This window comes from Microcaecilia unicolor, chromosome 8 (genome assembly GCF_901765095.1).
Source record: "Microcaecilia unicolor chromosome 8, aMicUni1.1, whole genome shotgun sequence".
NCBI classification, from domain to species: Eukaryota; Metazoa; Chordata; class Amphibia; order Gymnophiona; family Siphonopidae; genus Microcaecilia; species Microcaecilia unicolor.
In genome coordinates this window covers 116577706-116600221 of record NC_044038.1, presented here as the reverse complement: position 1 = coordinate 116600221, position 22516 = coordinate 116577706, and the positions used below count along the sequence as shown (strand labels likewise).

The window sequence follows — 22516 nt, the reverse complement described above, 5'->3', positions numbered from 1 at the left end:
TGATCCTCCACACACCGCCAAGGACACAGTATTGGGATCAGTGGGCAGGGTCAAATTTCTCAATCATGAGATAACCAGGGCTTTAATTTTGATGGTCTCTTTCTTACCTTCGTAATTCTGCAGGACTGCCTTTTCTCCTTCCAATTTCAGTTTTCCATAAAGATTCAAGGGATTTGGTATACCAGTCTCTAGATATGGAGGGTTGGTTCCATCAAACACATAATCGGTGCTAATGTAGATCAAGAAGGCTTCTACCCTTGCTAGGAAAAAAGAAAACCAATGACATATCACTCACTTCCTCTATCTTGTGTACAAAAGTAATAAAGATTTCATTCGTAACAAATGTGTCCGTGGCAAGGAAGCTGATATTTAATACTTGCAATAATGTTTATTAACATCAATAGCACCATCTAAAGCACCATACTAGTACAAACAGTAGCTATGCTGTCAAGAACAACCCAATGAACAATAAGAGAAAGAAATAACAAAAGGGTGGGGGGGGGGGGGGGGGGTGAGGGAAATAACTACCAGGTGACATCATCAAATTAACCAGCAAAATATAAACTATGTCCTTAGGGCCCAACAGGGGCCACCAGTGTGTTTTATAATAAGAACTCCCATACAACACCACCACCCCACCCTCCCGTACTAATCTAAACACCTTCTCTACACCCCACCCACCCCATGAGTTTCACCATACAACACTGAAAAGAAAAATGTTCCCCATATCATATGCAGTTCTAAAAACCTTTTCCACAGTTCACAATATTGTCGAAGGCCTTGAGGAATGGGAGGCCGATACTGAGAAGCAATCTAAGTCGCCATCTCATTCATCAAGTTCAGCCATGCAGTAGGCATGAGTTACCCAGACTTGTAGGATACATTTCCTAGCCAACAGTACAGCCAGTAAAACAAACTGACATTGAGAATCTGTGAACCTCTGTTCCCTCAGAGACAAATCATTTCCCATCAGCAGAACGCAATAAGACAATTCAAAACTCAAATGAAGCACTGGCTCTAGGTCCTCAACCACAACAGACCAGAAACCCTGCAGACCTGGGCACTCCAAAAAGTAATGAAGAAGGGTATCAACAACCACCCAGCATCTAAAACAGTGCAGGACTTCCCACAGCCCCACCTGAGTCCCCTTCTGTCTGGTGATATGGACTCGGGTGTAAAATCTTAAATTGTATGATCTGGAGTAAGGCATTAGGGGTGGTACCTTTGATTGCATCAAAGCAATGCTGAAGGTGTTTAACGGAGACAGTCTGGGCCATAAGAGAGTCCATAAGAGAGTCCAAATGGTGAACTCCCCTATTATCCCTACAAATTTGGTACCACTGAGTGAGTTTAATCAGCACACGTGGCAACTGGAGAAACATAAAGAGACCATGTGGTCCTGCTACTGCATCATGGATAAACAATAATGGTGGGCCTGTAGAAATGCAAAAAAAAAAAAATGTTTGTTAGGAAGGGCCCATGCCTGGAAAATGGCCGTCCCCAATCGACTAACTCCTAAGTATATATTACCCCCATCACACCAAACCCCAAAGAGAGAGGCGCCCATTCTGGTCGGGAAGTTGACATTCCCCCATAGCATCAAAAAGGGGTCAACACCCTTAGCCCCACCTACAGTATGCCTCCACCAGGACCAAGCTCAACTCAAGGCCTGCAAGTATGCGTTACCTTTTATAGTACCCCCTAGTTTAAAACAGTCAATATTGCTGATTGCATTAAAAGCCGAATAAGGTGCACACCAACTATTCCAAAAGTCCCCAGGGGCAAAAAAAGCCTGGTGGGTATGGAGCTCATGTATCCACCTCATCAACGTAGCAACATTTTACATCCTGAGATCAGGCAAGCGGACACCACCCAAACTCTAATCCAAAGTTAACTTAGAGAAACTAATACATGGGCGTCTTCTGAGCCAAATAAATGAACCAGCAGGAGGTCTGTAAAGCCTATCATCTTGTGGAGTGACCCACAACGGGAGCATCTGGAGAGGATACAACAGTTTTGGAAGAAGCACCATCTAACGCAGTGCCATCCTGCCCAGGAATTTAACCGGAAGATCCTTCCATCTATCACAAAGCTGTTTAATGGCTTCCAACTTGACGCCCACATTCTTTTTATATAACCAAGTAGGGTCTGCACTTAGAACCCCCCCCCCCCCCCCCCACCCAGCACAGTGGAAAATTTGACATTTGAACACATCAACAAGGGTGAGAGATAGGCAAGGCCTCCGACTTTGTGAAATTAATCTTTAGATCCACAAAGGCCCCAAATTCACAAATAATCTGCATAACTTGGGGCAGATTAACAGTTGCTTGATCTATAATCAGAAGCATGTCATCTGCAAACAAATTTATGTGATACTCAAACTCTCCGAGCTGGACACCAAACAAATATCCATCCTGTCAAATTTTTGTCACCAGAGGCTTCAAAGAACAAAAAGAAGCGAAGAGTGTCGGCATCCTTGTTGTGTGCCCCTACCCACATGAAGCACCGGAGAATGGGAGTTATTAAGAATAATTTGGGCAGAGGGATTCTTTTAGAGAACATGGACCCACTGCAAAAAAAAAATCGGTCCCTTATACCAAATCTTGCCAGGACCTAGAACACATAATTCCAGATCACCTTGTCAAAGGCCTTTCCGCATCCAGGCTGACCAGAATTGCACCCCAGGGATAGTCCTCCCCTTGTAAAAGATCAGGAGAACCTTCAAAATATTAGCTGACGCAAAGCAGCCAGGGACAAAGCCCACCTGGTCTGAGTGAACCAACTGGGGAAGAAACCTGTTCAGCCTGGATGCCAAGAGAGAAGCCAGTATTTTTACGTCCTGATTAAGCAACAAGATGGGGCGGTAGGATCCCATCAGCTCCGCATCCTTTCTCGGCTTCGGTAAAACTGTAATAAATACATGATTCATTGTAAAGCCCAATTCCTGGGTAGCACGCAGGTCATCACCCATAGCCAAAAAAGGCTAGACAAGCAGATCCTGTAGGATTTTGTAAAATTCAGAGCCAAGACTGTCCAGTCCTGAAGCCTTAGACAATTTACCCCCCCCCCCCCCCGAATGGTCTGCACCTCTTTTCCTGAAAAGGGAGGATTAAGCTCCTGCACCTGAGCCTCCAACAAGGCAGGGAGGTCCAAGGACTGAAAGAAGGAAGCGCAGGCCTGTTCATCAAAATGACCTGTGCTGTACAAAGATTCATAAAAATGAACAAAGGCCTGAGCTATGTCCTCCTGCTTAGTATACAGGGTCCTCCACACATCAAGCACTCCGTTAGTGTTTTCTTCTTCTAAAGTAATGAAATGTAATTAAAATTCTGTAAGAGAACTCCTCTCTTGTTATCCTAATCACAGTAACCGACTATAAATGAAGAGTTGTGCTAGGGGTGGGTGGGAATGAAGACAAATCACTTCCTTGGTTTAATGATGACCTGAAAAAATTAAAAACCCAAACAAGAAGACTTGAACACGCATGGAATAAGAAGAAAGATGATCAAACTTTAACTGCATGGAAACTAATGTTAAGAAAATATAAATATTCTATCAGACAATATAAAAGGTCATATTACAACTCCAAAATAGGGCAAAACAATAAGGACCTACATAAATTATTTCAATTTGTACATAACCTTTTAGATGTTACACCAGTCACCTTATCTAACATGGATACACCAACAGCAGACGATCTAGCCACTTACTTTAATGAGAAAATCATCAAACTAAGATCCACCTTGCCAACTAATTCCTCCAACTATGTAAAATTCGACTATTTAGATCCGTCAATGAATATCCAGCAGATAGAATATGGACAAATTTCCATTTATTAACGGAAGACACTGTCGCCCAAATGATTAACAAATTCTCCAAATCCCACTGCAAACTGGATGCATGCCCCAGCTACTTAATAAAATCTGCCCCTCAGCGTTTCATAACAGATCTCACCTCTTACTTAAATCACATGCTTCAACGCAGTCTCTTTCCCACAGATAAAGGCAATATCCTACTGACACCAATTCTCAAAGACCAGAAGAAAAAGCTAAATGATATAACTAATTATCGTCCAGTGGCATCCATCCCTCTAGTAGTCAAGTTGATGGAAAGTCTGGTAACTAAACAACTTACAGACTACTTGAACAACGTCTCAGTACTACACTCTTCCCAATCTGGATTCCGTGCTAATCAAAGCACAGAAACAGTTCTAATAACACTCATAACCAAATTCAAACATATTATTGCAGCTGGTAATAATGTCCTTCTGTTACAATTCGACATGTCCAGCGTGTTTGATATGGTTAACCATGATATTCTAGTAAACATTCTAGAATATTTCGGAATAGGAAGAAATGTATTGAATTGGTTTCATAGTTTTCTAACAACAAGAACATACCAGGTAATATCTAAATCAAACATATCATCACCATGGAGACTGGAATGTGGTGTGCCTCAGGGATCTCTGCTTTCATCGATTCTCTTCAATCTAATGATGTTACCTTTGGCCAAAGCATTGTCTAACCAAGACCTAAATCCATATATTTATGCCGATGATGTGACGATATATATTCCGTTCAAAAAGGACTTATCAGAAATTGCAGACAAAATAAATTGCAGCTTCCAAATTATGAACTCATGGGCAGACGCTTTCCAACTGAAGCTGAATACAGAAAAGACACAATGCCTAATATTAGCATCGCAAAATATAACAAAATCAACTATCCCAACATAAACACACCAAACCATACTCTCCCTGTTACGGACACCCTGAAACTCCTAGGCGTAACAATTGATCGCAATCTTAATCTAGACTGCCATGTAAAAAATGTCATAAAGAAAATGTTCTAAGCAATGTGGAGGCTCAGAAGAGCAAGACCTTTCTTCCCAAGAGAGACATTTCACGTAATGGTGCAATCATTGGTTCTGAGCCATTTGGACTACTGTAATTATATGCGGGATGCAAGGCACAAACCATCAAGAAACTCCAGATAGCCCAGAACACCGCAGCCAGATTAATATTCGGCAAGGCGAAATATGAAAGTGCCAGACCCCTTAGAGAAAGCCTGCATTGGCTCCCACTGAAAGATCAAGATATGTACCTTGGTCCATAGAATCATTTATGGAGGTGCCCCATCATACATGTCAGACCTAATTGACTTACCAGAAAGAAACAACAGAAATTCATCACGCACCTGCTTAAACCTTCATTATCCCAATTGCAGAGGACTTAAATACAAATCTGTACATACATCCCGTTTCTCATACACCTGCACACAACTATGGAATGAATTACCGATCGCCATAAAAACAACACACAACCTGACAACCTTCTGAAAGTTATTAAAGACCTACTTATTCATAAAGGCGTACAATAAAGATTCCCCATAACGATCTGACTTCCTAATTATTCCAATAACAACTATTAAGGAACCCTCCTATCTGTTCATCCTAATCACATCCTCACGACTGAATATTGTATCTTGTCCAGATATCATTATGTTATGTTGATCTTTCAATCCACTTCCAATCCAATATGATTTACTTATGCACTCTTATTTGTAATAATTGTAAAATTACTATTCCGTTAATATGATTGCTATGATATTCTATGTACCCATCTGTATCTGTATTCTGAAATTCTTATCCTATAATGTGTACATGTTGCTATAACATTTTGTAAGTCACATTGAGCCTGCAAATAGGTGGGAAAATGTGGGATACAAGTGCAATAAATAAATAAATTAGGCCCTACTGTGTCTTCTAGAGGTTATCTGTTTATGCTGTAGTATGTGGCACAAAATTCAATAGGGAAAAGAACGCTGCAAAACCAGTGCTTTTTTTGTGCCAGTATGCGCCGGTACGGCATACTGCCACCTTTTTTGGGTGGTCCGGCTCACCTGCCCGCGCCCTTCCGTTCGTGCACTCAGCCGTGCTCCCTGCGTTGCAAAATTTTTCTTTACCCGAAGTCGCAGCGAACCGGCAGTGAAAGCAGCAGGCAGGCAGGCTTGCCTCCTTGTCGCTCACTTTGCGTCCCTTCCCTCTCAGCGCGTCCCACCCTCGCGGAAAGGAAATTACATCAGAGGAGGGCGGGACACGCTGAGAGGGAAGGGAAGCAAAGTGAGCGACGAGGAGGCGAGCCTGCCTGCTACATTCACTGCCGGTGCCGGTTCGCTGCGACTTCAGTAAACAAACGTTTTGCAACGCAGGGAGCACAGCTGGGTGCATGAAACGGAAGGGAGCGGGCAGGTGAGGGCGGGCAAGTAGGGCTGAGGTTTGAATGATCTCGGGGGCAGGTGGAGGCTGGGGCGAGTCAGTGGACATGGAAGGGAGGGGGAGGATAGGGGGCAAAAGATCGCTGGACATGGAGGAGAGGGGAGGGCAGGGGAGAGAGGAGAATCGCTGGACATGGAGGGGATGGCAGGGGAGAGAGGAGAGAGTGGTGGATGCTTGGAATGCTCTCCCACGGGAGGTGGTGGAGAGGAAAACGGTAACGGAATTCAAACATGCGTGGGATAAACGTAAAGGAATCCTGTTCCGAGGGAACAGATCCTCAGAAGCTTAGCTGCGATTAGGTGGCAGAGCCGGTGGTGGGAGACGGGGCTGGTGGTTGGGAGGCGAGGATATTGCTGGGCAGACTTATACGGTCTGTCCCAGAGCCGGTGGTTGGGAGGCAGGGATAGTGCTGGGCAGACTTATACCGTCTGTGCCTTGAAAATGACAGATACAAATCAAGGTACGGTATACACAAAAAGTAGCACATATGAGTTTATCTTGTTGGGCAGACTGGATGGACCATGCAGGTCTTTTTCTGCCGTCATCTACTATGTTACATGCTGGACATGGATGGGAGGGGAGAGAGGAGAGGAGAATCACAGGACATGGATGGGAGGGGAGAGAGGAGAGGAGAATTGCAGGACATGGATGGGAGGGGAGGCCAGAGGAAAGAGGAGAATCATTCTGGACATGGATTGGATGGGAGCGAGGAGAATTGCTGGACATGCATGAGAGGGGAGGGCAGGGGAGTGAGGAGAATCGCTGGACATGCATGAGAGGGGAGGGCAGGGGAGAGAGGAGAATCGCTGGACATGCATGAGAGGGGAGGGCAGGGGAGAGAGGAGAATCGCTGGACATGCATGAGGGAAGGGCAGGGGAGAGAGTGGTGGATGCTTGGAATGCTCTTCCACGGGAGGTGGTGGAGAGGAAAACGGTAACAGAATTCAAACATGCGTGGGATAAACGTAAAGGAATCCTGTTCTGAGGGAACAGATCCTCAGAAGCTTAGCTGAGATTAGGTGGCAGAGCCGGTGGTGGGAGGTGGGGCTGGTGGTTGGGAGGCGAGGATATTGCTGGTCAGATTTCTACGGTCTGTCCCAGAGCCGGTGGTTGGGAGGCAGGGATAGTGCTGGGCAGACTTATACGGTCTGTGCCCTGAAAATGACAGATACAAATCAAGGTACGGTATACACAAAAAGTAGCACATATGAGTTTATCTTGTTGGGCAGACTGGATGGACCATGCAGGTCTTTTTCTGCCGTCATCTACTATGTTACATGCTGGACATAGATGGGAGGGGAGAGAGGAGAGGAGAATCACAGGACATGGATGGGAGGGGAGAGAGGAGAGGAGAATTGCAGGACATGGATGGGAGGGGAGGCCAGAGGAAAGAGGAGAATCATTCTGGACATGGATTGGATGGGAGCGAGGAGAATTGCTGGACATGCATGAGAGGGGAGGGCAGGGGAGTGAGGAGAATCGCTGGACATGCATGAGAGGGGAGGGCAGGGGAGAGAGGAGAATCGCTGGACATGCATGAGAGGGGAGGGCAGGGGAGAGAGGAGAATCGCTGGACATGCATGAGGGAAGGGCAGGGGAGAGAGTGGTGGATGCTTGGAATGCTCTTCCACGGGAGGTGGTGGAGAGGAAAACGGTAACAGAATTCAAACATGCGTGGGATAAACGTAAAGGAATCCTGTTCTGAGGGAACAGATCCTCAGAAGCTTAGCTGAGATTAGGTGGCAGAGCCGGTGGTGGGAGGTGGGGCTGGTGGTTGGGAGGCGAGGATATTGCTGGTCAGATTTCTACGGTCTGTCCCAGAGCCGGTGGTTGGGAGGCAGGGATAGTGCTGGGCAGACTTATACGGTCTGTGCCCTGAAAATGACAGATACAAATCAAGGTACGGTATACACAAAAAGTAGCACATATGAGTTTATCTTGTTGGGCAGACTGGATGGACCATGCAGGTCTTTTTCTGCCGTCATCTACTATGTTACATGCTGGACATAGATGGGAGGGGAGAGAGGAGAGGAGAATCGCAGGACATGGATGGGAGGGGAGAGAGGAGAATCATTCTGGACATGGATTGGATGGGATTGGAGGGGAGCGAGGAGAATCGCTGGGCATGCATGAGAGGGGAGGGCAGGGGAGCGAGGAGAATCGCTGGACATGCATGAGGGAAGGGCAGGGGAGCGAGGAGAATCGCTGGACATGCATGAGGGAAGGGCAGGGGAGAGAGGAGAATCGCTGGACATGCATGAGGGAAGGGCAGGGGAGAGAGGAGAATCGCTGGACATGCATGAGGGAAGGGCAGGGGAGAGAGGAGAATCGCTGGACATGCATGAGGGAAGGGCAGGGGAGAGAGGAGAATCGCTGGACATGCATGAGGGAAGGGCAGGGGAGAGAGGAGAATCGCTGGACATGCATGAGGGAAGGGCAGGGGAGAGAGGAGAATCGCTGGACATGCATGAGGGAAGGGCAGGGGAGAGAGGAGAATCGCTGGACATGCATGAGGGAAGGGCAGGGGAGAGAGGAGAATCGCTGGACATGCATGAGAGGGGAGGGCAGGGGAGAGAGGAGAATCGCTGGACATGCATGAGAGGGGAGGGCAGGGGAGAGAGGAAAATCGCTGGACATGGATGAGAGGGAAAGGAAGGGGAGAGAGGAGAATCGCTGGACATGGATGGCAGGGGAGGAGGGGATAGAGGAGAATTGCTGGACATGGGAGGGGAGGGCAGGGGAGAGAGGAGACATGCTGGACATGGATGGAGGGGAGGAAAGACAGGAAGGAGATGCACATGGATGGGAGGGCAGGGGAGAGAGGAGAATTGCTGGACATGGATGGATGGAGGGGTTAGTGGGGAGAAATGCTGGACTTGGATGGAGGAGAGGGGAGAGAGAATTATTGCTTTATATGGATACAGGGGAGGGAAGAGAGAGGAGAAGTGCTGGACATGGATGGACGGGAGGAAAGAAAAAAAGAAGATGCACACGGATGGAGATGAGGGAAAGGGAAGAGAGGAGAAAAACTGCACATGGATGGAGAAACTAGGCAAAAGCTGGATCCACCTCCTCCAGTCAATTCCACGGAGTAGGACCCAGCTTTTACTTATGGATGCAGGGCAAGAAATAAAGAAGACAGGAGGAAAGTAAAGAAATAAACAGAAAGAAAACATAAATACACAATAAGACAAGCCAAAAGGTCATATTACAAAACCAAAATAGGACTAGATCACAAAGACACAAAAAAACTATATCAAACATAGTAACATAGTAGATGATGGCAGAAAAAGACCTGCATGGTCCATCCAGTCTGCCCAACAAGGTAAACTCATATGTGTATACCTTACCTTGATTTGTACCTGCCTTTTCAGGGCACAGACCGTACAAGTCTGCCCAGCAGTATTTCCCGCCTCTCAACCACCAGTCCTGCCTCCCATCTCCGGCTCTGACACAGACCGTATAAGTCTGCCCTCCACTATCCTCACCTCCCAACTACCAACCTCTCTTCCCCCACCTGCTCCGCCACCCAATTTTGGCTAAGCTTCTGAGGATCCATTCCTAATGCACAGGATTCCTTTATGCACATCCCACGCATGTTTGAATTCCGTTACAGTTTTCATCTCCACCACCTCCCGCAGGAGGGCATGCCAAGCATCCACCACCCTCTCCGTGAAAAAATACTTCCTGACATCTTTTTTGAGTCTGCCCCCCTTCAATCTCATTTCATGTCCACTCGTTCTACTGCCTTCCCATCTCCGGAAAAGATTTTTTTGCGGATTAATACCTTTCAAGTATTTGAACGTCTGTATCATATCACCCCTGTTCCTCCTTTCCTCCAGGGTATACATGTTCAGGTCAGCAAGTCTCTGCTCATACGTCTTGGAACGCAAATCCCATACCATTCTCGTAGCTTTTCTTTGCACCGCTTCCATTTTTTTAACATCCTTCGCAAGGTACGGCCTCCAAAACTGAACACAATACTCCAGGTGGGGCCTCACCAACGACTTGTACAGGGGCATCAACACTTCCTTTCTTCTGCTGATCACACCTCTCTCTATACAGCCTAGCAACCTTCTCGCTTCGGCCACCGCCTTGTCACACTGTTTCGTCGCCTTCAGATCCTCGGATACTATCACCCCAAGATCCCTCTCCCCCTCAGTACCTATCAGACTCTCCCCGCCTAACACATAAGTCTCTCGTGGGTTTCTACTCCCTAAATGCATCACTTTGCATTTCTTCACATTGAATTTTAATTGCCAAACCTTAGACCATTCTTCTAGCTTCCTCAGATCCCTTTTCATGCTTTCCACTCCCTCCCGGGTGTCCACTCTGTTGCAAATCTTAGTATCATCCGCAAATAGGCAAACTTTACCTTCTAATCCTTCGGCAATGTCACTCACAAATATATTGAACAGAATAGGCCCCAGCACCGATCCCTGAGGCACTCCACTACTCACCTGTACACAAACTACTGGACACCACCCCAGTCACCACAACCAACTCAGACATCCCATTGCCAGATCTAGCCAAATACTTCAATGGAAATATTGTAAAATTACGAAACAACCTTGCTCAAAACACTGCCGATATCGAAAATTTCATCAATGGTTTAGACCCAACCAGCGGATCGTATCTGGTTAAAATTTGCTCCCCTCACTACCGAAACAATGGCTCAAGCGATTAACAGGGCCGCCGGCACTCACTGCAAACTGGACACCTGCCTCTGTCACCTTTTAAAATCCGCCCCCGCGCGCTTCATAACAGATATCACATCCCACATAAACTTCATGCTCCAACAAGGCCTCTTCCCAAAGGAGAACGGCAACATTCTACTCACCCCCTTACCAAAAGATACCAAAAAGAAAACAAACGACATCACCAATTATCGCCCAGTAGCATCTATCCCACTAACAGTCAAGTTGAAGGAAAGTATGGTAACCAAACAACTGACCGACTACATACACAAATTCTCAATACTATATGAATCACAATCAGGATTCCGACCCCGCCACAGCACCGAAGCAGTGCTAACCACCCTCCTGGCCAAATTCAAACTGGAAATCACAACAGGCAAAAGTATACTCCTCCTCCAATTCGACATGTCTAGTGCATTCGACATGGTGAACCATAGTATATTGCTCAGACTCCTAGACTACTTCAGGATCGGCGGAACCATACTTAGCTGGATTAAGGGTTTCCTAACCACCAGAACCTACCAAGTGAAAGTGAACTCTACCATATCATCACCCTGGAAGGCAGATTGCGGAGTACCTCAAGGATCACCACTATCACCGATCCTTTTCAACCTAATGATGACCCCATTAGCCAAGTCCTTATCCACTCAGGGCCTTATAACCCATTCATCTAAGCATACGTCCCTTTCAAGCATGATCTGACAAAAATCACCAATGAAATTAACCTCGGCTTCCACATCATGAACTCATGGGCAAACACATTCCAACTAAAACTCAATACAGAAAAAAAACACTGCCTCATCCTCTCATCCCAACACAACATGAATATACCCACAAACTTAGTCACCCTGGACTACGCCCTTCCCATCTCAGATAGCCTGAAAATCCTTGGTGTCACAACTGACCGTAACCTCGCACTCGAGACCCAAGTTAACTCTACAATCAAGAAAATGTCCTACTCAATGTGGAAACTTAAACGCGTGAAACCATTCTTCCCGAGGGTAACTTTCCGCAACCTGATACAATCAATGGTATTAAGCCATACTGACTATTGCAATGGACTGTATTCAGGATGTAAAGAACTACTCATAAAGAAACTACAGACTGCTCAAAATACAGCAGCCAGGCTTATATTTGGTAAATCCTGATTCGACAGCACTGGATCAGGCGACCCTCAGGGGGAGGAATGCTGGCTTCGGCCTAACCCCTGGTAAGCCTTTCCTCAGCTGAGAGGTGCCCAGCTCTACCACCGGCTGCCTTTCAGGTGCTGTGGAAGACTTGCAGCTCATCTGCATATCCTTACAGCCTTCTCCGGGGTGACACCCAGGTCCACTCCGATCCACTCAGGGCCTCCGCTCTAGGTGCCACGCGCCGGGCATTTTTCTCTTTACATCTAATCTTCTTCCCAGTTGCTAAAGTACCTCAGTCATTTATAGCCCCTATTCACATTCTCTTCCTAGCCCTGTCCCTTCCTAATCTTTTCCCTCACCCCCTACCTCTCTCCGCTACAGGAACTCACTGCCCATCCATCGACTTCATCACCTCACCTTCTCTCCTACCCTCTTCCTCCCTCTTGGCTTTTAATCTCCGCCTCTTTCTTCCGTCCATTTTGCCTTCCCCATTCCACCTAAATACCTCTCGCCTTCGACGCCTTCGTGGCCACACCTCTCCTACTCTCGTCCGCTCTCTTTTACTTCTTCTCTTACTCTCAGCCGGTGACATCAATCCCAATCCTGGCCCTCCTCACCAACTATTATCCCAACTCTACAGATCTCACCGCGACCTCTCTAACCTCATCTCTATTTCTCTACTCCCCTCCTCTTCTCTGCCCTTCTCTTGCGCCCTATGGAATGTCCGCTCTATCTGTAACAAACTGGCCTATATCCAGGACCTCTTTATCTCGCGTCACCTCCATCTGCTCGCCATAACAGAAACCTGGCTCTGCCCTGATGACTCTGCTTCAGTCGCAGCCCTGTGCCATGGCAGTTATCTATTTTCACATACTCCTCGCCCTGCTGGCCGTGGGGGCGGTGTTGGACTACTTCTCTCTCCCTCCTCCAGATTTCAACCCCTTCTTCCACCTCAATCTCACTGTTTTTCCTCCTTTGAAGTCCACTCTATCCGCCTTTTCTCTCCTCTGCCTCTTCGAATAGCGGTCATTTATCGTCCCCCTGATAAGTCAGTCCCTTTCATCCTTTCTCAGTGACTTTGACGCCTGGCTTGCCTTCTTCCATGATCCGGTGACTTTAATATTCCTGCTAATGATCCTTCCAACTCTTATATTTCCAAGTTACTCGCTTTAACGTCCTCCTTTAATCTCCAACTATGCTCCACCTCCCCCACTCATCAAAATGGTCACTGTCTTGATCTCATCTTCTCCTCCAACTGTTCACCCTCTAGTTTCCTTGCCTCTGATCTTCTCTCCTCTGATCACCATCTTATAACTTTCACACTTAAATCTCCTCCCTCCCAGTCCCGTCCTATCTTATCTAATTTAGCTAGGAATCTTCACGATATTGACCCTTCATCTTTATCCTCCCATGTTTCAAACCTCCTCTCTACTGTGGCACCATCCACGTCTGTCAACGAGGCTGTTTCTTCTTACAACAATACTCTATCCTCTGCCTTAGACACTCTTGCACCTTTGATGACCCCGCCCTGTAAGGCGTACAAAACCCCAACCTTGGCTGACTTCTAATATCCGCTACCTACGTTCCTGTACCCGCTCTGCCGAACGCCTCTGGCGGAAATCTCGGGCCCTTGCTGATTTCTTACACTTTAAGTTCATGCTGACCTCCTTCCAATCTGCTCTTTTACGTGCCAAACAGGATTATTATATCCAACTGACCAACTCTCTTGGCTCTAATCCTCGACTTCTCTTCACCACATTGAACTCTCTCCTCAAGGTGCCCCCTCCCCCAACTCCCCCTTCAATATCTCCTCAGACACTTGCTGAATTCTTTCACAACAAGGTTCAAAAGATAAACCTTGCTTTCTCTACCTCACCACCTCTCCCTCCACTAGTCCATTCCCCTCTCTCTCCTTCCCCTCATTCCCTTTCCTCCTTTCCTGAAGTTACTATTGAGGAAACTACACTTCTCCTTTCTTCCTCAAAATGTACCACCTGTTCCTCTGATCCCATTCCCACCCACCTTCTTAATGCCATCTCTCCTGCTCTTATTCCTTTTATCTGTCACATTCTCAACCTCTCACTTTCCACTGCGACTGTCCTTGCTGCCTTTAAACATGCTGTGGTCACACCTCTCCTTAAGAAGCCGTCACTTGACCCTACTTGTCCCTCTAATTACCGACCCATCTCCCTCCTTCCTTTTCTCTCCAAATTACTTGAGCGTGCTGTTCACCGCCGCTGCCTTGATTTTCTCTCCTCACATGCTATTCTTGACCCACTACCATCTGGTTTTTGCCCTCTCCACTCAACCAAAACTGCGCTTACTAAAGTCTCCAATGACCTATTACTGGCTAAATCCAGAGGTCAATATTCCATCCTCATTCTTCTTGATCTTTCCGCTGCTTTTGACACTGTCGATCACAGCATACTTCTCGATACCCTGTCCTCACTTGGATTCCAGGGCTCTGTCCTTTCCTGGTTCTCTTCCTACCTCTCCCTCCGCACCTTTAGTGTTCACTCTGGTGAATATGTAGCATGATATAAGTTTAATTGTGAGAGTTATTAATTTTGCTGCATCAGATCTAAATCATATAAAATATACAGCTTCAAAGACACTACCCCCCCCCCCCCCCCCCACCTTTCCTCTGGAAAACTACTAGCTGGGTGGTTACCTAAGACCATCAACACCTATCCAAAGAATCAATCACAGAACAAAAGACAGTGAAACTCCACCTATTACTCAGACTCAGAAAAGCCCATCAGACAAAAGAAGCTCAATCACCCTCAGACAATGGACCAGCAGATGTTCCTTTCAAAGACAGCTATCTCAGAGACTGCAGTAACAAAAGACTACACCTCCACCTATTTTCAGACAAAGACTAAGCCCATCTAAGCTCAATCACTCTCAGACAATGGACTAGCAGATGTCCAGGCAGGAAGTCTTGTGATGTCATTGAGCATGTGACCTGTTGTCATGCTCCATCTCAAAGCCAGATGCCCAGGATTCAGCTATCCAGGAGCTTTCCAATTGGACCAAGGGCAACCACCTGACATGAGTCTAATGCCCAGTTCAGACACTTTAAAAAGCAGGGATTCTTTCTTTAGAGAGAGAGTTCTTCCTGGCTGTTCCTGAGTTCCTGATGCTCCTGTCCTAGTCGCCGCTGTCCTGAATTGATTAAATCTAAAAGCAAGCTAGAATCCTGACTTCTCAAGCTGGACATCATATCCACCTTAAAAGAAACTGCTTCAAGCTCCATCAGACAGCAAATCTACAAAGAAACCTTTTGTTCCAGCAAGATTCTCATGCATGACTCTCCATAGCAGCCTCCATCAATGTGAGTTATCCAGCTTAATTTACAATCAAACCTGTTATTTTGTAGCATACTTCCATTGGTAAAAGATCCTTTCTAAAACTACCTCTCTATTGTAAACATATTACCTTGCCTGTACTAGAAATAAACATTTTCTTTTAAAGTTAACTATCTGGCCTTTATATTGGGAAAAGCACATGTTCTCACATGTGCAAGCTCCAAATGCTCTGAGCACATGTTACCTTTTAAAGTTACACTGATACCACATGGTCGCTTTTTAAACTTAGTGCCATGCTTTGAACACATGTTCCAAAACATACAGTGCAGGTTAATGTAATTAATTCGAATTTAGTATATAAAATTCCCCTCTGTTCTTACATGATTATTATTCTTAACAATTTACCTTTAATTGGAATAGAATAAGTATGTATAAGACTAGAGAAATATTATATTATAAATTTATTCGTTTCATTTTTATTGGTGGAGAATGTGGGTAAGGAAAAGTATGCACAAGATAACAGTGTTCTTCTAAAAATTATATTGTTACTGAAATTGTATTTTTGCTGCCTGATAAGACAATTGAGTATCTAGTTTCATTAATTAATTTCCAGTTGGTAAAAGTGAAAACACTCACCACATGTCTTTCTTTCCTTGATAACTCAATCTAATTCACTATCCCTGTGCCTTTATTTTCAATTTCCTGCTAGCATGTGCCTTGGTGAAAACACACCTAAAAGTGTTGGAACTGGTGCTTAGCAAACTTTTTAATCTTATAACCATCTTCTCTATTGTATATCTAATTCTAAACTCCCATCCTTTATAAGGTTGGTAATCACTCCGTGTTCAGGCATAGTTCCAAGGTGAGGTCTAATGCAAGTACTCTTACTGAACTCCCATGAAATCTATGCCATTCCTGCTATCATTCTAAGCCTCACTGCTTCATAAGAGTGAGCATTTCTAGCACACAAAAGCCTAACCCGGCTTCGCCCCTACCAACTGGTGAAAAATTAAAGATACTCTTCAATTCTACTGCTTAACCATGTGGTGGCTTAAAAGGAAAAATGATTTTTCAGCTTATTCTGAGGGGGTCATAAACACACACACTATCCTAGGGGTAGACAATCCCACTTTGTTTAAGAAATGCGTAGTATCCTCTGGAACTAATCCTTGGACTCAGAGTGTGGCTGATGATATTAACTGCACCTCTGATATTGAAACTAAATTTGAAAAGTACTGTTCCTTATACTCAGTTAAGTCAGAGCGTAAGAGAAATGCTGCTTCTCTTTGGTTACTGTGGGCCACATGTAAGAAAGTTTTACTAGAGCGTGCAGAATTGAAAGAGAAATTACTAGCCAAAGAGAGAGAATGTATGCAGATAGAGAATGAAAAGGAGTTCTTAATCACAATGACTAGTTGCTTAAGTTATCAAGTAGATTCTCTTAAACAGCAAGTCCAACAGCAGGTAGCCCAAGAAAATCAGATGCAGACCCAAATTTCAGCCTTAGAAATACAAGCCAGCCAGGTTCCCGGTTTGAAGCATTTAGTCAGAGAGTTATCACTGCAGACTCCCACTCTAGGTGAAGAGCATGCACATTGTCACAGGGAGATACAAACCTTAAAACAAAAGCTACAGGATTCTCGCTTGCAGGTATCAGCTATTACAGGCCTTCCATATACCCGTCCAGACCCAAATCCATATACCCCCCCAGACCCAAAGACAGCCACAGCTAAGCCTGTGTCAGCGGTGATAAAAGTATCACAGTCTCAACTTCTAGCAGGAGGTTTCACTCAAACTATTAGCTCCCAACCCTTATCACAGACAGATATGGAAGTGATAGCTAAGCAGGTAGGCAAGATAGACCCCAATAATTTTCCCCATGCTTGTGTTGTGCTATGGAAATTAGAGCAGGAAGAGAAGCTTGATGCAGAGGAATTGATTAAGATTATTCGCCTCTGTATTAAACCTGAATTTGCAGAGCAAATGGAAAAAGCTATTAGCTTGGCTAAACAGATAAGCTTTTCCTTACTTAATTTGGCAACAGCTGCTTGTGTCTCTTTTGGCACGAGAATGTTTAAAGCCCAAAGTGCTGTTATCCAACAGGGTAAGAATGAGGGTACTGAAGATTATGTTAGAAAAGCCATCCTATTACTGGTGATGACTGGACTAGTTGAGGGGAGAGATTCAAGAGGGCAGATACCAAAAGATCTTTTAGATGTGCATATAGATACTGAGGATCTCAGGGAAATTTGTCAGGGCATGCATCCTGCTATTGCAAGAGCTTTATGCTCGTGGGCCCCAGGTGAGCCGGCCTCTGCTAAAGATTTGTGTGTGAAGGCAATGAATGTCCAAAAGTATCAGCCTTATGCCTCACACCCAGTGGCAGCAGCTGGACCAGTTTTATATCCTGATTTAGCTCCATACCAAGAGCAGGCCCCCTCACAGCATCCAAGACCAGTTTTATCTCCACACCGAGCAGGCCCCCTCACAGCATCCAAGGCCAGTTCTATATCCTGATTTAGCTCCTTACCAAGAACAGGCCCCCCCGGCCCCCTCACAGCATCCAAAACCCCAGTGCATAGGAACACAGCCTGCTCTGTATCCTGATTTAGGCACTCATAAAGGTGAGCCTCCAATTAAGTATTCAGCTCCTCAGCACACATATGTGCAACCTGTTCTGCAGTCTAATTTCAATACTCATGAAAGCAGGCCCTCAACTCAATATTCAGCTCCTCAACACATAGATGCACCACCTGGGCTGCATTCTGGCCTAGGCTCTCAAAGGTAAACCTTTAATAGAGAGATCAGCTCCTCAGTATGTAGCTACTGAAAACCGCAAGCAAGCATTTGACATTTTGAAATCTCATGGTGAGAATCTTTCATATTGGGAGAACAAACCCACCAGTGTCCTTACAGCAAGAGCCTTACAGATAGCTACCCAGAAATCTTATAAAAAGAGAAATCTGCCACCAGATAAGCAGGAACCTATAACTGCAAGTTCTACTGTAACAGATACTGACTTTCTCTCAGCCCTTCCTGCAACGTTTGATGAAACATGAGGAAACGCGTCCAGCCTGGACTGGACTTCTCCACAGCAGGATCCACTCTGCAGATGGCAGTGGGATCCAGGTGGTTGATTTTTAGTATAGGTTGGACAGGAATATAGGAAAAAGGTTTGCACTGAAGTACCCTTATAATATTGTTTAAGATTTAAAATGTCTCTTTGTAATAAGTAACTCCCACTTGAACTGAAACTGAAGAACTGTTGAACCTTGATTGGATTAATAAGATGTGCTTATATTTGTAGAGTGAACTAAAGCCTATCTACAACCTGCTTGCATGCCATGGTCTAAGATCTTGTGAAAGGACTGTGAATGAAGGAATGTCCTACCAGAACAGTGGAGCCATGTGACCTTTTAAATTAATGTGAAAGTGTCTTTTTCTTTCAGAGTTCAAGCTTTAAATTTAAAATTTTTTATGGGGCTAGGAATTGATACATACATGGCTATCTCAGATACATTTTAAAATAAACAAATCTGTGCCTTTTCTACTTATGAGATAGTGATACCATGTATAATTTTTGCTTATTATTGCGCATAAGAAGTACTTCTCAACGAATGAAACTGCTTTGGTAATCCAAATTGGATGCCATATATGCTGCTTTTGTGTTTATTTGCAGGTTAAGCCCAATCCTGAATCCGGAATGGACCGATCGGATACATAAGGCCTACTAGAGCTCTTTGTTTGTTTGTCATGTGGTCTCCATTTTTATCTGTTTGTTTTATCTTATGGTATACCCAAAGAGCTATAACACCACAGACATTCCTAGACCCTCCCACTAGCAGCCCTTCCATTAGTTCAAATTATGCCATGTCCTTTTCCAAAACATGTTCTCACTGGTAGGCAAGCTATAATAATAAAAAATAAAAAGTGTTCACCATGATTCAAGCTATGGTATGAGTATAGCCCAGCTAAGGCTTGTCTTACCATTTTTATTAAGTTCTATGAATTGTTATTTAATGTCATGTAATTATATATGTGTATTTAAAATTATGAAAAAAAAAAAAGGTTTCTCTTTATCTGACCCTCCTGATACAATCAATATAGTGAATGTTTCTGATTACAGCCAGTACGCAAACAATGTCTCTCCCTGGAATGAAATATTGGCTGTGTGCAAAGCACAATTAGCATATCTTTTCTAAATTCTTTACAACATTAAACACATGGTTATTGTCTATTAATTTGCTACATTAAACACTGCTAAAGCAGATAAAAATTGTAACCTTTACCACACTCATTACATGTAAAGAGTTTCTCTCTGAAAAAAAAAAAAGTCTCTCTCTGAAAAGTATTTCATGGTACTATACCATGACTCTGTTTTTGTTTATTTGGTCAATGATTGATAGGAATAATTTCCTTTTGTGTATTATTATGATAATTGCATACATATGTCTTTTTTATTTCTAATGAAACAGTAGTATAATAGCTCCACATTTACACTCTTGCTTATGTATTAGAACTATCTGTCCTTTATCACTGCTGTGAATACCTCAGTTAGCCTCTGAGATAGAGAATATAGGGAAACCTTCACAGTGTCAGGAAACACTCATGAAATATTTTCCTTGGAATGTCAAACGCTGAGAATAGTGACTGAATAGATTGTTCCACCCCATTGCGGTGGTATAAATTGGTCATATGCTCACTCTCATGCTATTGATTTGGCTAGCATCCTGGGTAAGATATCCTGTGGCACAAACTTGGGAGCAGCCTATGCCCCTGAACAGGTGACAAAAAAAGAGCTGGTCTCTGGGGGTGGGGCAAGATGACACTTGCGTGGCTGAAGTCATATAAAGTGTACTTGCAAACCTATTTTAAACCAGAGCAACGCCAGACTCTGCCGCCTGACTGAATAGAAGCCTAATGGGACAGATGCCAGAAGACCACAGAAACTTATCCTAGCAGCCTAAATGTAAGTCATGAGCAAACAAAGGTAATAATAATGAATCATTTGTTTATAATAATAGTCACAATTCCTATTAGCTGACATGTTCCAAGGTTCAATATCCACTATTCAGAGACTCATTTCTCCCAATACACCCATGTATATAGTCCAATATCTTTGCTATTGTTTTATTTGAATTCTGCTTGATGTTAGTGTTGAGATTGTAACTTTTTACTTCTATTGTTATAGTTTTTTGTGATTCTCCGTTCCAATATTGTGTAAATATTGTCTCTAAGAATCAAGAGAGGGAAATATGTAGCATGATATAAGTTTAATTGTGAGAGTTATTAATTTTGCTGCATCAGATCTAAATCATATAAAATATACAGCTTCAAAGACACTACCCCCCCCCCCCCACCTTTCCTCTGGAAAACTACTAGCTGGGTGGTTACCTAAGACCATCAACACCTATCCAAAGAATCAATCACAGAACAAAAGACAGTGAAACTCCACCTATTACTCAGACTCAGAAAAGCCCATCAGACAAAAGAAGCTCAATCACCCTCAGACAATGGACCAGCAGATGTTCCTTTCAAAGACAGCTATCTCAGAGACTGCAGTAACAAAAGACTACACCTTCACCTATTTTCAGACAAAGACTAAGCCCATCTAAGCTCAATCACTCTCAGACAATGGACTAGCAGATGTCCAGGCAGGAAGTCTTGTGATGTCATTGAGCATGTGACCTGTTGTCATGCTCCATCTCAAAGCCAGATGCCCAGGATTCAGCTATCCAGGAGCTTTCCAATTGGACCAAGGGCAACCACCTGACATGAGTCTAATGCCCAGTTCAGACACTTTAAAAAGCAGGGATTCTTTCTTTAGAGAGAGAGTTCTTCCTGATTTCCTGATGCTCCTGTCCTAGTCGCCGCTGTCCTGAATTGATTAAATCTAAAAGCAAGCTAGAATCCTGACATCATATCCACCTTAAAAGAAACTGCTTCAAGCTCCATCAGACAGCAAATCTACAAAGAAATCTTTTGTTCCAGCAAGATTCTCATGCATGACTCTCCATAGCAGCCTCCATCAATGTGAGTTATCCAGCTTAATTTACAATCAAACCTGTTATTTTGTAGCATACTTCCATTGGTAAAAGATCCTTTCTAAAACTACCTCTCTATTGTAAACTTATTACCTTGCCTGTACTAGAAATAAACATTTTCTTTTAAAGTTAACTATCTGGCCTTTATATTGGGAAAAGCACATGTTCTCACATGTGCAAGCTCCAAATGCTCTGAGCACATGTTACCTTTTAAAGTTACACTGATACCACATGGTCGCTTTTTAAACTTAGTGCCATGCTTTGAGCACATGTTCCAAAACATACAGTGCAGGTTAATGTAATTAATTCGAATTTAGTATATAAAATTCCCCTCTGTTCTTACATGATTATTATTCTTAACAATTTACCTTTAATTGGAATAGAATAAGTATGTATAAGACTAGAGAAATATTATATTATAAATTTATTCGTTTCAGTGGATCCTCTTCTACTTCTATCCCTCTGCCTGTCGACGTACTCAGGGTTCTGTTCTTGGTCCCCTCCTCTTTTCTATCTACACTTCTTCCCTTGGTTCATTAATCTCATCCCATGGCTTTTCCTACCATCTCTAGGCTGATGACTCCCAAATCTACCTTTCTACCCCTGATATCTCACCTTGCATCCAAACCAAAGTTTCAGCATGCTTGTCTGACATTGCTGTCTGGATGTCTCAATGCCACCTGAAATTAAATATGACCAAAACCGAGCTTCTCATTTTCCCCCCCAAACCCACCTCCCCACTCCCCCCGTTTTCTATTTCTGTTGATGGCTCTCTCATTCTCCCTGTCTCCTCAGCTCGAAACCTTGGGGTCATCTTTGACTCTTCTCTCTCCTTCTCTGCTCATATCCAGCAGATTGCCAAGACCTGTCATTTTTTTCTTTACAATATCCGTAAAATCCGCCCTTTCTTTCCGAGCACTCTACCAAAACCCTCATCCACACCCTTGTCACCTCTCGTTTAGACTATTGCAATCTGCTTCTTGCTGGCCTCCCACTTAGTCACCTCTCCCCTCTCCAGTCGGTTCAAAACTCTGCTGCCGTCTCGTCTTCCGCCAGGGTCG

General features: G+C 44.3%; 1 protein-coding gene across 2 annotated transcripts in view; it reads right to left on the bottom strand.

Moving 5' to 3' along the window:
• The window catches only part of MAT2B (methionine adenosyltransferase 2B), a 241285-nt gene that overhangs the window by 83908 nt on the left and 134861 nt on the right, over positions 1–22516 (bottom strand). For both annotated transcript variants that reach the window (XM_030213643.1, XM_030213642.1), the window contains exon 4: positions 108–260. In XM_030213643.1, the coding sequence (XP_030069503.1) occupies positions 108–260 (153 nt within the window). The remainder of the gene's footprint in view (positions 1–107; positions 261–22516) is intronic.